At 40.5% G+C, this 16936-nt stretch overlaps 1 protein-coding gene across 22 annotated transcripts in view; it reads left to right on the forward strand.

Annotated features, from left to right (window-relative positions):
• The window catches only part of TRIT1 (tRNA isopentenyltransferase 1), a 79655-nt gene that overhangs the window by 15892 nt on the left and 46827 nt on the right, over window positions 1–16936 (forward strand). For 19 of the 22 annotated variants that reach the window (XM_008524153.2, XM_070610148.1, XM_070610154.1 and 16 more), the window contains exons 2-4: window positions 9897–10037; window positions 14115–14213; window positions 14933–15078. In XM_008524153.2, coding sequence (XP_008522375.1) covers window positions 9897–10037; window positions 14115–14213; window positions 14933–15078 — 386 coding nt within the window. Of the gene's footprint in view, window positions 1–9896; window positions 10333–14015; window positions 14214–14932; window positions 15079–16936 lie in introns of all 22 variants that reach the window. The other 3 variants (XM_070610162.1, XM_070610164.1, XM_070610158.1) reach the window with 2 other exon arrangements.

Here is a 16936-nt window from a genome sequence, read left to right on the forward strand (position 1 = left end):
ACGTATAACCTTGGACAAGTTAGTGCCCCTTTCTGGGCTTTAGTTTCCTCTTTGGATACTGTACTGGGGGGGAAACTGTTGGGATTAGATCAGGGAGTGGCAGACTTTCTCTGTTAAGGTCCAGATAGTAAATATTTTAGGCTTTCTGGACCATAGTGTCTGTCTGTCACAGTTCTAAAGCTCCTTTCAGCTCTGGTATTTTGTGGTTCTCTTCCTTCAAACCCTAGCCAGGAAGCTCACCTTGAAGAGCCAAGGAAAATCTTGTTTAACCACCACCAATTAAATATAGATAATATCAAGCACTTATAAGAGTGCTTGCCATCTGCGTGGCACTACTCTAAACATTTTACATATATTAACTCTAATCTTCAGAATAACCCAGTGAGGAGTGTAGGTGCTATTATTATTCCCATTTTACAGATAAGGAAACTTGAGGCAAAGAAAAATTAGATGCTTAACCTGCCAAATGAAAGCTACAGCTGGACAGTAGGCCAGAATTTGAACCCAGGCATTCTGCCTTCATTATGCTCTCCTGCCTCTCCCCAGCTGAAACTTACACCTCCAAATGATGGAGTGCCTCAGCTACTGTATTCTGTCATAGGTATCCTAAGAAATGTCTCACTGAAACCATCAAAAGGGAGCTGATCTTGAGGCTGTAAAGATGGCCACAGAATGGAGCTTTTTAAATTAATTTTGTTTTCTCAAATGAGCCCTTTTGTTTCTGTCTCGGCATTACAGCCACATGACATTGTCTGTGTGTCTATTTCTAGCTTTCTATCACACTTCCTCTTGAGAACTTTGAAGGGGTTCAGTGTATGGTAGCTGTCTTCTCAGCTTCTGGAATTTAATTTCACCCTAATAGAAATTTATTACTTCAAGCAAGCAAACAGACCAGAGTCAAATGGGCATAAAAATTCTACTGGTAAGAGGCAGCAGAAATAGCTTGGTTTATAAGCAGAGCATCTAGGCTTTAGTTCTGTCTCTACTACTAGCCAATTATATGAGGCTCTCTGAGCCTCAGTATTCTCAAGTATGACATTTCAGGTGATTGAACTGGATGGGTGATCTCTGAATTTCCTTATATCCATACTTCGTTAGGATTTGCAGGTGGACTTCTCAGCAGCCACTGCAAAGGCTCTGCATTGCAAAGTTTCTCATGTCTTAACTTAGAAGTATTCACCAATTTTGCATTCTCTGCCCTAGTCTGTCTGTCTGTGTTTATTTTTTTGCTGAGGAAGATTTGCCCTGAGCTAACATCCACTGCCAATCTTCCTCTTTTTGTATGTGAGCTGCCACCACAGCATGGCCACTGACAGACAAGTGGTGTAGGTCTGTGCCTGGGAACTACTGAACCCAGGCTACCAAAGTTGCCGAATCTAACGACTAGGCAACCAGAGGTGGCCCTCTGTATTTATTTAGATGTAAAAATGTTTCAGATTCTTTTTACCAGTTGGTAAGATTGATGCTCCAGGAGAACGCATCATATACATGTTACATATGCACTTCTCAGTTTGAGAAGCATGGCCTTATATTATGATTCTAGTCCCTTTTCCTTTAAAGAGAGATAGCCATAGGAAGAGTAAAAGCCATGATCTGCACTTTGAATTCCAAACCACCCCTCACCAGACTGACTGAACAGGTCAGGTGCAGGTTCTCCTGCTTTCTGAGCATCTTAATCTGTCTGATTTATTCAGCATGTCTGCTGTTGACTTTCTGCCAACAAAGCTAAAAGGAGTAGTTGCCTGCCATGATGTTCCTGCAGCTAATTCATTCTTTCTAACCTAGTAAAGTGTCAATTTATAAAAAAAAAAAAAAAATCACCTTTTATTAAGAAAGAAAAGTTAGGCAGGAGACTGACCTCTTCCCTACTCTTCGACATCTCTTCAGTTGAATAATCAAATTCAAATTCTAATTCCTTTAATCAAAAAGGAAAATCAACTTTCTGGTGAGTGCCAACGTCCTTTAAAAAAGTAATTTTTCCTTTCACCTTCCTATGCCAAAACTCTTTTTCTGAAGCTTGGACTATTAGAATTAGATGGGATGTTAGATGTGAGGAACTTGAGGTTCCAGGAGAGAAAGCTGACTTCTCAAAGTCACAAAGCTGATTTGTACTGAACAGAGATTAGCAACATAGTAGGAAAAGAACTCTGTGAAGTCAGAAGACATGGATTCAAAGTTTGCCCTCTGCCACTAACTAGCTGTGTGACTAGTGTCTAAGTTTCTGTTTCCTCATTGGTGAAATGAGGACAACATATTCTTTTTTTTCGGGGGGGGGGGAGCGGGGCGAAGATTAGCCCTGAGCTACCATCTGCTGCCAGTCCTCTTCTTTTTTTCCTGAGGAAGACTGGCCCTAAGCTAACATCCGTGCCCATCTTCCTCTCCTTTATATGTGGGATGCCTGCCGCAGCCTGGCTTGACAAACAGTGCGTAGGTCTGTACCCGGGATCTGAACCAGCGAACCCTGGGCGGCTGAAGCAGAACGTGTGAACTTAACCACTGTGCCGGCCCTAGGACAACATTTTCTTAGCGTAAGATCTAGCACTCTGCACCTCAGGAACAGAGTATTCATTGAGTATATTCCATGTATTAGGCACTGTGCTAGGTACTGGAGCTAGAGATGCAATACACAACTTCTTCTGCAGAACCTGTAGACTAGGGAGGAAAATAGAAATATTTTAAAGTCATGTACACTAAGTTCTATGATAGAGGTAAATGCAGAGTACTGTGGGAGCACAGAGGACAAGAGAGTGGGGAGGATTGGAGAGTGATCTCAAGGCAGGCTTTCATTAGGAGGTGATGCTAAAGAGTTTGGGGCTAGATGAGGTCAGATTTTCATTTTAGAAAGATCACTGATTCAGTGTGGACATAAATTGGAGGGTTATACCCTAAAGTTAGGAAGATCAACAAGGAACTTAGGAAGATCAGTGAGGAAGCTGATAGAATAGTCTAGTTAAGAAATCATGAAGCCTTCAGTTGATGTAATGGCAGAGGGAAATGTGCTGGTGGTGAACTTTGAGAGAATTTTAGTAACTAGCATGGATAGAAGTTGACACAGATTGGAAATGTGGGGAGAGAGAGACAGACAGAGATACTAGGATTATTTCAAGATTTTTGGTTTGGTTCTCTTAAGTGGTTCACTCAAATATGGCTGGGAAGATAAGGAGTTCAGTTCTGGACATACTTAGGTTACAGGTGCCTGTTTGGGGGGTGATGATGATAGCTAGCTAAGATTTATTGACTGCTTCCTATAGGGCAGGCCCTATTCCCTATGCTTTGCATCTATTAGTTATTTAATTCTCACAATAACCCTTTGAAGGTAGATTTAAGATTATCCTCACCTTATAAATAAGAAATCTGAGGCACAGAGAAGTTAAATAACTTGCCCTAAGTTACCTAGCTACTAAGTGGTGGAGCCAGGACTTAAGTCCAGGCAATCTGGCTCCAGGGTCCTCACTGTTAATCACTTTACTATATTATACGCCTCTCATTGATGATGGAAATGTACACTAGGTATTTATTTATTTATTTATTTTATTTTTTAAAGATTGGCACTGGAGCTAACAACTGTTGCCAATCTTCTTTTTTTTTTTTCCTGCTTTTTCTCCCCATATCCCCCCAGTACGTAGTTGTATATTTTACCTGTGGGTCCTTCTGGTTGTGGCATGTGGGATGCTACCTCAGCATGGTGTGACAAGCAGTGCCATGTCCACGCCCAGGATCCAAACCAGTGAACATTGCTAATAGATCAGTGGCTGGCCTCAGTAAAGGAAACTGAGGAAGGGCCAATGCGATAGGAAGAAAAGCTGGAGAGATTGGTGCCATTGAAGCCCCAAAAGAGAATGATTTATGAGGGAGAGAGAGCTCAGTAGTATCAGATTGTTGATTTTTCCGTTGCATGTTTTGAGACCTTAGTAGAAAAGTTGTATTTCGCAGTCAGGATTCATTAGTGTGGCTCAGAGTAAGATATTCCTGGGGCAGTAGGGGGCAGCCAGCAGAGAAGGTAGATAGTTGTATTGATCCATAATCCAAGATTGTGATTTTCAAGGCAGCCGTAATCCACAGAGGTAAGAAAGTGATTGAAGGGCTTCAGATCTAATTTGAATTGAGAAGAAAATGAAGTCAAATGCGGGGAGGAATCAAATTAGGGGGGCAGCTTTCCCTCTTGCTTGTAGACAGCTGTGCTGGGGCATCCAGCCAGCACTCAGACAGAGCTCCCTGATCTGCCCAGTGTCCAGGATACTGCTGATTAGCACACACATTAGGACCACCCTATAGCATGACAACCTCAAAGGGTTGGAGCCTTAGTTGAGTGGGATCTTTGGCTGTACACTTAAAGATTTTGGGGAATTTCTCCGAGGTGAAATTTCTTTGGATCAGGGTTTCTCAACTTTGGGACTGTCGACATTTTTGGAGCAGGTAATTCTTTGTTGTGGGTGCGGAGTTGTCCTGCATCATAGGATGATTAGCAGCATCCCTGGCCTCTGCGCACTAGATGCCAGTAGCACCCCCACCCCCGCAGTTGTGACAGCCAAAAATGTTTCCCAACATTGCCAAATGTCCCCTGGTAGACACGTTCACTTCAGGTTGACAGCCATAGCTCGAGGTTCTGCTACTTTTCCTCTGGGCCTCTGTTGTTGATTTCCCTCACCTTCCTTGGCCCCTCTGGGCACTTCAGCTCTGCTGGTTTGGAGAGTTCAGGTTATTTTAGCCTTGTGGCCTTTTCCCCAAAATTTTTCAGTCTGGAAATAAACCCTCAATAGAGACAAGGAGGCAATAAGACAAGGAGGCATTTTTCCCTATAGTTCTCAGTTAAATACATAGAACATTAAATGTTTGGTGGTTATGATATTTAAAGAAGATTGTCGGGGCCAGCCCCATGGCCAAGTGGTTAAGTTCACATGCTCTTCTTCGGCGGCCCAGGGTTTTGCTGGTTCAGATCCTGGGCGCGGAGTACCACTCATCAAGCCATGCTGAGGCAGTGTCCCACATAGCACAACTAGAAGGACCTACAACTGGAATATACAACTCTGTACTGGAGGGCATTGGGGAGAAGAAGAAGAAGAGGAAAAAAACAAAAAAAATTGGCAACAGGTGTTAGCTCAGGTGCCAATCTTTAAAGAAAAAAAAGATTGTAAAGTCAAACTTTAATATCTTTCTTACAAACTTTTAATATCACTTACTTCCTTATGGTACAGTTATTTGTATCTCTGTCTCTTGCTACCCTGAACTCCTTGAGGACAGGGACCCTTTCTTAATCTTCTTTGCATGCCTCACATCTTGGAGAGTACCTGGCACATAGTAGACTGTCAATAAATGTTTGCTGAGATAGGTCACTTATGTTGATAATTGGCTAAGTAGGTTAAACCTGCCATTTTTCAAAGTTTTCAGTTATCAGGCCTCATAGAGAGGCCAGAGTTTCCTTAGTATTGCCAGAATCTGATTTGTGCAGAGAGAAGCATCTTATCCAGTCATATTTATGTACACAGATCACAGGTGTCCTCTGGGAGAATGGGAAATGGAACAGAGTCACAAGCTGCCTTTAAAAGATAACACAGATCCTTTTAGCTCTTTGTAGCACCCAGGGCTGACTGTTCTATAGATAGAGTCACACTGAAACTATAATTGAAGCTGGAAAATAGGTGAAATGTAAGGCAATCAGCTACAAACCTAACCTATTCTGGTAGAACCATGTTTTCTAGGCAGGTAATAAAATTATAAGCCCAATTGTGGCACTTAACAATATGAATATCTTTATGGACCAAATGTGACATTTGTAAAATTGATTGGTTTTTAGTTTGTTTAGATATTTTTACTGCTGATATGTAAAATGTCTCTGTGTTTTTGCTTTTTGGTCATGTAGTATGATTTTAATTGATAAATAATGTATACCATAAAATCATAATTTGTAACTGTGCAGTTCAGTAAATTATCAGAAAGTGAAAATACCTGTGTAACCACAACTCAGTTCAAGAAATAGAACATTACCAACCCTCTCAATAATTTTGAAAGTTACCATATGGATCTAGCAATTCTACTTCTGAGTATATATTCTAAAGAAGTGAAAAATTCAACAGATTTTTGAAAATTTTATGTCATTGCTAGTATTCACTAGTTTCTCATTGTACCTAAAATCTATCATTCAAGTCTTTTTTAAAAAAATTATTTTGATAAGGTATACATATCGTAAAATTTACTGTTTTACCATTTCAGTGGCATTAAGCACATTCACATTGTTCTACAACCATCATCACCCTCCATCTCCAGAACTTTTTTTCATCTTCTCAAACTGAAATTCTTTTTTTTTTTCTTTAAAGATTGGCACCTAAGCTACAACTGTGGCCAGTCTTTTTTTTTTCTTTTTATGCTTTATCTTCCCAAATCCCCCCTGGTACATAGTTGTATATCTTAGTTGCACGTCCTTCTAGTTGTGGCATGTGGGATGCTGACTCAACGTGGCCTGATGAGCCGTGCCATGTCTGCGCCTAGGACCCGAACCAGCGAAATCCTGGGTCGCCACAGTGGAGCGTGTGAACACTCGGCCACGGGGCCGGCCCCCAAACTGAGATTCTGTACCCGTTATATACTGACTCCCCATTCCTCTCTGCCCCAACCCCTGGCAACTACCATTCTACTTTTCTCCCTGAGTTAGACTACTCTAGATATGTCATATAAGTGGAATTATATAGTATTTGTCCTTTTGAGACTGACTTATTTCACTTAACATGTCTTCAAGGTTCATGTGTGTTATAGCATGTGTCAGAATTTCCCTCCTTTTAAAGGCTGAATAATAATATTGTATGTACATACCACATTTTGTTTATCCATTCATCCATGATGGACACTTGGGCTTCTTCCACCTTTTGGCCGTTGTGAATAATGCTGCTATAAACATGGGTGTATAAATATCTGTTCAACTCCCTGCTTTCAGTTCTTTTGGGTATATAACCAGAACTGGAATTGTTGGCTCATATAGTAATTCTCTTTTTATTTTTGGAAGATTAGCCCTGAGCTAATATCCACTGCCAATCCTCCTCTTTTTGCTGAGGAAGATTGGCTCTGAGCTAACATCTGTGCCCATCTTCCTCTGCTTTATATGTGGGATGCTGTCACAGCAGGCCTTGAGGAGTGGTGTGTAGGCCTGTGCCTGGAATCCGAACTGGCGAACCCTGGGCTGCTGAACTGGAATGCACAAACTTAACTGCTATGTTACTGGGCCGGCCCCAAGATGTAGTACTTTTATATGAGTTACAGTTTTTAGTTTGTTGACTCTTTGAGCAAGAACTCTGCTTTTTTTTTTTTTTTTGAGGAAGATTAGCCCTGAGCTAACTACTGCCAATCCTCCTCTTTTTGCTAAGGAAGACTGGCCCTGAGCTAACATCCGTGCCTATTTTCCTCTACTTTATATGTGGGACGCCTACCACAGCATGGCTTTTGGCAAGCGGTGCCATGTCCGCTCCTGGGGTCTGAACCGGCAAACCCCAGGCCACCGAGAAGCGGAATGTGCAAACTTAACCGCTGTGCCACTGGGCTGGCCCCGAACTCTGCTTTCTTTAAACCATTAATATTTTTTCTTTCTGATATTTGTTGACATTTTTATGTACCATAAACAGTACAATAGGCCACTTCCTTTAGTAAATAAGGTGAGCGTAGTTCTGGGGTTACCTTCCGTTTGATTTATTTGTTTGTTTAAACTTGCCATTTTAAGGGACTCTTGAAGATATACCTAAAGGAGGACACAGGATGAAAATTTATCTACAATTTGTCTACGTATCTGATAGAATGTGCTGGTAGAGATGTTAACATTTTGACTTTTTTTGAGGTGTGGAGTAATAGATTTGCAACTATGAATTTCCTTAATACTGACCTCAGTGTTAAGATGAGAATCCACTTACGGAGTACAGAAATCCTCTACTGGCAAAATCAAGTTGTTACTTTGTAAGTTCTTTCACATTGGGTCATCTGGAATTCTCAGTTACAACAGAGCCAACGAAAGGCTGTGGGAAAGGAGGGAGAGGAACACACAATTATTAACTCCTTTTCCCCCTTTAGTTGTCTTAATGTGCACAGAAGACTCCCGTATACAGTATACCCTGTGGCACTTGATAACATCAGAAGGAAGTCTTGTTCAAGATACCGAGAAAGGGACACCCTGTGGTTTAAGATTCTGTCAATATTCAGGTGTAAGAATATAATTCTATTGTCAAGCACAGATTCAATGAGTTAAAGCCTGAGCTAGGTCTTTCGCTATAGCTTTGTTGATATTTTTTCTGTGCATTATTTTACTAATTAACAGTTTTCTTTTGCTTGAAGATAGCTTATATCCTTGTTTGGTAAATAACCTCAGCAGCTAACAGAGGGTTCAGAGTGATGAATAGTGACACTAAAATTATTTCCCATTCTCCTCGTGTTGTTGTGATAGTAGTAGTGGCAGTGGTCATAATATGGGTAGTAATATAATGACTCTTATATAGCGTTTACAGTGTGCCAGGCAAAAGTGAAGTGCTTTACATGTGTTAACTCATTTAATCCGGAAAGCAACCCTATGAGATAGATGATAGTATTATCCTCGTTTTACTGATGAGAGATTGAGGCACAGAGAAGTTAGTAACTGACGACTCCAAGTACGAATAACTAGTAAGTGGCAGAGCTAGGAATTGATCTGAGGCAGCCTGGCGCCAGGGTCCTTCCTCCTAACCATTATGCTGTACTGTACTTATTTGACACCCATGTAAGTAAAGGGAAATGTGAGATAAAAAATGCTTTTAACATCTTTGTGGGCTCTATGGAACTTATTATTTGTTCATTCAGTGCTCCCTGTAGAATCAGTGATTACAGAGGGAACATTTAATCTCAAAGCATTCATCCCTATTTTCAAACTAGTATTTTCAGATCTGTTCTTTATCTGAGACCTTGCATTTAGAAAAAGTACACTTGAACTTTTTAGTTGAATTTGGCATGTCACGAGCTTACAGACAGGATATTGCCTTTGAGTGTTTAGACTGTACGTGCTGACCCCCTGAAGCAGTAATTTGAATAGATCACAATGTTTCCACTAGAGTACAGCAGTATTAGGGGTTCTGACTTCAAAGTGTTTGTGTGTATGTTTTATATATATGTCTTTGTAGATAGGCCACTTCTCCACAAATGGAGCCAATCCTATACAAATTCTAAAAACCTTTCAGAGCCATTTAAATCCAAGAAGTATCTAATCATTTGAAGTAGAACTATGAGGGGCTGGCCCAGTGGTGCAGCGGTTAAGTTCGAGTGCTCCACTTCAGCGGCCAGGGATTTGCTGGTTCAGATCCGAGGCGCAGACCTACGCACCGCTCCTCAAGCCATGCTGTGGCGGGTGTCCCGCATAGAAAGTAGAGGAAGGTGGGCACAGATGTTAGTTCATGGCCAGTCTTCCTCAGCAAAAAGAGGAGGATTGGCAGCAGATGTTAGCTCAGGGCTAATCTTCCTCAAAAAAATAAATAAATAAAAAATGAAGTAGAACTGTGAGCAATGCAAAACGTTACCTTTCTGGAGACTTGTGATAAGTAGAATAAATAAAGCAACCTGCCCATTTTTAAATGCTTCAGGTTCAGGCCTAAAGAACTACCAGTTAATCTTGTAGAATTAGTTCTCACTTAGGCACTGGTTTATGTGCACTTTTGATCTTTAAGTCTCAGCTGATAGGCACTATTTGATAAGAAAGCCAGTGCTCTGTTTTCTTCTGCTTCCTTGGTCTTGAGTTTTGTGTCTCTGGCTGTGCTCTGGTTAGAGCACATCTACCCCGGTACTTTGGGTCAGTCAAGTGTTTGGCAGGAGTGAGGGACAGACCACCATTTCCACCTTCCAAGTGTTGCATTTTATGGAGGCAGATGACTTTCTCATGATAATTTTCTTTCCCCTAGGTTTATGAAGGCCTAGACATTATCACCAACAAAGTTTCTGCCCGGGAGCAGAGAATGTGCCAGCACCACATGATCAGCTTTGTGGATCCTCTTGTGACAAATTACACAGTGGTGGACTTCAGGAACAAGGCAACTGCTCTGATATCCTTAGAAAAGACAGCAGCTAGGCTTGGTGGGTGCAAGGCAGCCCAAGCCAAGAAAGACGTTTTCTTTCTAGTGACCGTTTCTTCTAAGCAGGGGCCCCCAAGACCTAACTACCAATAAGTAGCATCCCCATCAGAACTACATGGTTTGGAAGATAACAGTGTCCTTGCTGCTCAGAGTCTTGTCCTCAGACTGCACCATCAGCGTCCCTTGGGGGCTTCTTAGACTTCGTGAATTTGGGCCTCACTCCAGACCTACTGAATCAGAATCTGCTTTTAAGCAAGAGTCCCAGGTGATTCGTGTGCACATTGAAATTTGAAAAGCGCTGTTTTAATGGAGAGAACACTGATTTAGGAACCAGAAAATCTATGTTCTAGTCCTAGAACTGCCTGTTTTGACCATGTGAATTTTATTAGGTAAAGCTTTTAACGCTGCCCGCCCCCCCCCCCGCCCACCCCCTCCCCCACGCTCGCACTTCATTTTTACACTCTTTAAATGGGGACAAAAAATTAATTTTAAATGTAATGGAGTTACAGTTAGAATTTCAAAGGGATTGTTGGGTGGAGGACTGGAAAAAATTAGTTCTGGGTAACACCAACAAGGTTTTGAAAAAAGAACAGTATAGGGGGGACTGCCCTTGTATTTTAATCAGATTGCCCTAAATATCTGGATTGTCAGATGTTAAAACATATTGAAAATTCATAATAATTATAATAGCATGGAACTTATATAATACTAGACAAATTTGTGGGACAGAATGGAAAACTCAGATACAGATTCAAATGAGTATATATTTAGCTTATGATCAAGGTGTTAATGGAGAAATAATGCAGCGGTTAATAATTATTCCTGGGATAGTGATTGTTTTGGGAAAAAATAAAATCATGTCTTCATTATATATGACATGAATTCCAGGTGGATTTCACAGTTAAATATATGTATTTTTAGTCTTCCTTTTTTGTTGTTTTTTTGCAGGGAAAGAGTCACCCTAAGCTAACATCTGTTGCCATTCTTGCTCATTTTTTTTTTTTTTACCTCCCCAAAGCCCTAGTGCATAGTTGTATATTCTAGTTGTAGGTCGTTCTAGTTCTTCTATGTGAGCTGCCACCACAGCATGGCAACTGACAGACGAGTGCTGTGGCTCCTCGACTGGGAAGTGAACCCCGGGTCGCCGAAGTGGTGAGCAGCGCCGAGCTTTAACCACTGGGCCATCAAGGTTGGCTCTAAATAGATGTATTTTTAATGAAACTTTAAAGCAAATGGAATAATATGTAATTGAGTAGTTATGTGATTTTAGAGTAGCCCTTTAGGGAAGGGCTTTGTAGATACAGTCTTTTAAAAATTTTTAAAATTATTTTTCAGTTTTTTTCTTTTTTTCGTGTTAAAATACACATAATATAAAATTTACTGTCTTAACATTTTTAAATGTATAATTCAGTGGTATTAAATCCATTCACATTGTTGTACAGCCATCGCCACCATCCATCTCCATAACAATTTCTTTTTTAAGGAAAATAGCTAGATTTGAATAGGTAAGAATTAAGAATTTATACTAGCGACAATGTGTATCAACCAGACCTTCTAGGTTTCTACCCTAGAGAAACCTCACCACAAGTGTACCAGGAGCTATACGTGGTGGATCTCATTCATGATAGCATTGCTCTTAACAGCAAAAACGCATTAAACACCTGAATTCCTACTTACAGAAGAATGTATAAAATTTGTTTTGTTTGTGTAAATTAAGTACTTTTTCAGCAGCGAAACTGAATAAATTGTAGCTACGTGCATCAATGTGGAGTAATCTAGAAACACTGTAAAATGTGGGAGATATAGAAGGATTACATACATGTTCGTACCATTTATTATAAAGATTGAAAAGCAAGTAGAACTAACCAATATGTTGTTTAGGAGTACATACATATCAGTAATAACGTAAAGAATAGGAAGAGAATGATGAAAAACAAACAAAAAACCTCAAAACAATTCAGGATAGTGGTTCCCTCAGAGAGGGGAAGTAGGGAATTGGAGTGGAAATGAATACACAGAAAGCTTCAAATGAATTGTTAATAGTCCCTTTTTTGCATTGGGTTCATGAGTGTTAGTTTTATTGTTAGGCTTCATAATTTATAGAAATTACATATGTTCTTTTCTATGTATTGAATGTTTTATAATTAAAAACAATAAGGAAAACAGCCTACTATAAACAAAATTAAAACACAGACTACAAACCAGGGAGATAATATTTGGAACAGAGGAAAGGCACATGGTTAATATACCTAGTATATGAAGAACTCTTATGAATCAATATGAAAAATGCTTAAAGGGCACGAATAGTAATTCAGAGAGGAAGAAATGTAATGGTGATAAACGTGGAAAAAGCTTTACCCTTGCTAGTAATCAGGGCCATGCAAATCAAAATAATGAGATTTTTTTTTTGACTATCAAATGGTCAGAGATTAAAATGCAGATAATTCTTGCCCTACCTGCCTTACAAGGCAGTTGTATGTGATGAGATAATGTGTATGAAAACCCTCTGTGAATTAAAACATATCACCAAATGTATGTTGTTGCTCTAAGACAGTTGGGCTGTTCAGAAAGAGCTGACAGAAAATGGAGGGCTAATTAAACTTCTCACAGGGCAGCAACGGCAGGGCATGACTTAATCAGGTCCTGTAGAGAGTTGCAGATTTGGGACTTTAGCTGAGAACCTAAAATCAGAATGTCAGAGTTGAAAGTACCTTAAGGATCCAGTCGATCCTCTTGATTTGACAGGCGAAGGTACTAGATACTGAGGCCCAAAGGGGAGGAGGGTTTTGGCCAGGATCACAGTTGTTTCATGGTTGGGCAAACAAGTTAGACCTTTTCCCACCAAACGTCTCCTATCCCGTCTCCCTCCCTCTTGTCTACTCTCTCCTCTTCTGCTATTGCACCATTTTTCTCTTCACCTTTTTTTCCCTTGCTCCCTTTCCCTTTGTTAATCATATTATATATTTAAAGTTTTATTGGAATTACTGTGTAGTTGTACACTCCCTGTAGTTGGGGGAGTATAGAATTTGTTTCCTTTTTAAAAAAGAAATAGACAAGCAGTGTTTCTTCTTCATGATCCTTGATTGGTAACATCTTTCTCTCCACCCTACTCCAGCCTCTTAAGGGTTAGTGGGCTTCTGAGAGGAAAGAGGTCGTCTATCCCTGTGCCCACAGACTGGCTGGCAAGGGGAAGAAGAAGTGTGTAAATGAGTCTTTTTATCTGGGTTGAAAGTCTCTTTTTATCGGTTATTCTCAGAAGCAAAGCCTTTCTTAAAGTAGATAATTATCTGTTCAACAGAGATTCTGAAGAGAAGAATTTAAAGTAGCAGGGGTATAAAAACAATAAGGGCTAAAGTAAATTGAGTGCTTACTCAAGTGAAAAAAATATTTCAGGCATTGTGGTAGGGGATTTACTTGCATTGTCACGTTTCATGCTCATAAGAACTCATGAGGCTTTTACAGGTGAGAAAACTGAAGCTCAGGCAGGCTGAATAACTTGCCCAAGAGTTGGAGCTGGTAGTTGAAATCTGTTTGTCTTCAGAACCCATGCTTCTCAGTTTATCTGGTGGAGTCTCAAGTGGCTGAAATGTACACTACTACTGCGTAATAGTGAAGGCTGACTGAGTCTAAGAACCATGGCTTTAAGAAGCCAGCTTGTAATTGGACTTAGAAGGCAAAGTTCCACAACGGACATCACCTTGGTGGTGGCTTCCTGAGCAGCTGACATTTGGTTGTGAGTCCTTGGGCTTATGCTCATTAAACTGACTTGGAATACCAGGCAAGCTTTGAATTTTAGCAGCAAGGCCTAGAAAGTTCCAGAACTGGAAGGAGTTACTATCATGCATTTGTCTCTATGGTTTATGCAAGTGTCTTCAGAACTGATAGGAAATGATTCTGAAGACTCAAAGGAAACATCTTGGTTTCTACCCTTTCTCCTCTGCTCTCTAGCAACCAAATGAATGTGGTTTCTTGCCAATACCCTCCTTCCCAAGTGAATCAGGATTCTCTTCTGATATTAAATATTGTGATGTCTTTCTTAATATTCACATTGAAGATATATTTGCCCGAGACAAAATTCCTATTGTCGTGGGAGGAACCAATTACTACATTGAAGCTCTGCTCTGGAAAGTTCTTGTCAATGCTAAGGTATGTTTAGTTCACTTGTAACTCACTGAACTGAGGAAATGGGTTCCTCTTTCTTGCCAGCTAATTTTAGTGGGAGGAAGGTTGACTCTTGCCTATTTCTTATACTCAACAACTGTAATTTTCCTACTTAATAATCTGAAGCAAATGCCGCCTCCGTATGTGAAGTGTGCTCCTCCAGGCTGGCCTCAGGGCAGGGGCTGTGTGTGGGAAAAATGCTTCTCTGTGGGTTAATTAGCATCTCCATGTAAGTTAACTGTACATTAGTCTGATTCAGCATTTCCTGGCTATAACGATCTATATGTCAGGGAGAAGTCCAACTGTGACTTTTCTTACAGAGGTGCTATTGCATAGGGTGGGCCTTTGCAAACTGTAATGTGCTGGCACTTCTGGTCCACTCTCAGTCTCTCTTGCTGAGAAGACTAGACTCTTGGATATGTTAATACAGATGTGTTAGCCTTGGTACCTATTTGTGCTACTGACAAGGAGGCAGGGTACCTGAGCACTTCACTGAGCAGTATTCCTTCCTCTGTGTTTGCTTTGGCCTTAGAGCAGTACCATGGTGTATTGGAATTTTTTTTATGGTCTGTCTTTTACTCTATGGCAAGACCTTCTGATTCATTTCTACTCTTTATTCCTAACACTTAGCAAAATGCCTGGCACATACAATGTCTCAATGTTTGTTGAATTGTTAAATTTACTTGTAAACCTTCATTTAATAGCCCCAGGAGATGGACACTGAGAAGGTGATTGACCGGAAAGTAGAGCTTGAAAAGGAGGATGGCCATGTACTCCACAAACGCCTAAGCCAGGTGGACCCGGAAAGGGCTGCCAAGCTACACCCACATGACAAGCGCAAAGTGGCCAGGTAAGAAAGCCTGGGCTCGCTGAGCCCAAGTTCCTTTAGACTAAGGGGGCTGTCGGTTCTTCAGTGTGCCTGGGTGCTGAGAAGTTTGGTAATAGTAGTTAGTGGCAATTGATGTGTTCTAGCTCAGCAGGTTGGGAGGCCCTGAGTTATTGCCTCAGTCCAACTCCCTCAATAAATAGTTGCACCCTGCTTTGTTGTTAGATTTACAAATGCATAATACAATATACTCTTTCCCTAGGGCCTGTGTAATCTTTCTTCATTTTCTATTTGATCTTTGCTTGTATAACAGTTTTCATATACATTTTTTCTGACATGCAGGCAGTTTACACTGTGATTTGGGTTTCATAATTGATTGTGCAATGCCAAGTTCTGCCCCAGCAGCTTTCCCAGTGGGAGGTAGATTTTATAAACTGTCTCATAGATCAGCTCACCTTTGCACAGGGAGACTTGCTTTAAGGGAGGAGAGAGGTGATGAATGAACTCATAGGGTCATGTTTTCTTAGGTTGTTTTGAAATTGCAGCCTCATGTGTTAGGTTTATTTTTCTGCAAGTCTTGGGAGTGAGACCATATCTGGCAGAGTAGAGGATCTAATGAAGGACCTAACATATGGATGGTTACACAGATGAAGTCTTATAGTAACAGTTGGTATTGATAGGGGTTGTGAAGTATTCTACTCAAATGAATGTTCTATATCAGTGTTTCTTAATCCTTTTTTTAATTATTGTTCCCCCTGAGCCTTTTTAGAATTTTTTTCCCTAATTGTGCCTCCCTCTCTCCTCACCCTCCATGAAAGATTTTTGGGAGTATGGTTGCCCTTTGGATGGCCACACATCATTGTAATATCTAAATTTTTTTGCCCCCTTGAAGGCAGTATTACCCTGATGATAATGTATATTATAGATAAATGAAGTTTATACTTTGAAGTATTCAAACATTTTATTTTAATGGAACTCTTTCAAAAAAGTTTTGGAAAATTCAAGAACGTTATGAACATTCATTTTTATATTGTTTTATGATATGGTTCTGGAGCTTGGTCTTTATTGTCCTCTCCTGTTATTAATCAGTTCTTTCCTTCTTTTATTTTTTTCTGAGGAAGATTTGCCCTGAGCTAACATCTATGCCAGTCTTTTTCCACTTTGTATGTGGTATGCTGCCACAGCATGGCTTGATGAGTGGTGTAGGTCCATGCCCAGGATCCAAACCCGTGAACCCAGGCTGCTGAAGCAGAGTGCGCAGAACTTTAACCACTCGACCATGGGGCTGGCCTCAATCAATTCGTCCTTATCACCTCTCCTCATTTCGCCTTCTAAGCTAGTAATGAATTGAGAGTTGTATCTTAGTAAGAGTCAGTAGGTTCTAAGCAAGAGCTCTAGAGTCTCTTTTAGAGACGACAGGAGAACTTTTTTCATCTTTCTTTCAGTTTGACGCTGTATGCTAACTAACTTCCAGATGAATGAGAGATTGGTTACTACATTTTTTCCTCGTAGGTCCTCTTTGAGTGACCAGTGATACAGGAAGACAAGGGGTTTCTACTCTTGTGTTAAGGTTTCAGGAAGTAAATTGGGTCAGGAAGGGAAAGATCATTTTCAAGCTGATAAGTTGCAATCACACAGAGTAGTGGAGTATAGATTTGAGAGTTAAATTACCTAGTGCTGCATACCATAGTAGATATGGACAGAGTGGATGGTGGCTCAAGAATAAGGATGGGAGTTCTTTCTTCAGTGATCTTTGTGCTAGTAGAGTACTGAATTAGTCAGAAGCATTCTTCATTAATTTTAGACATATTTAAAAAGAAAGTTGTCGAGCTGGATATACAACATACTTTTGTACTGTGGGAAAGGCATTGCAGCGAGACTC

Source organism: Equus przewalskii, chromosome 2 (genome assembly GCF_037783145.1).
Source record: "Equus przewalskii isolate Varuska chromosome 2, EquPr2, whole genome shotgun sequence".
NCBI lineage: Eukaryota > Metazoa > Chordata > Mammalia > Perissodactyla > Equidae > Equus > Equus przewalskii.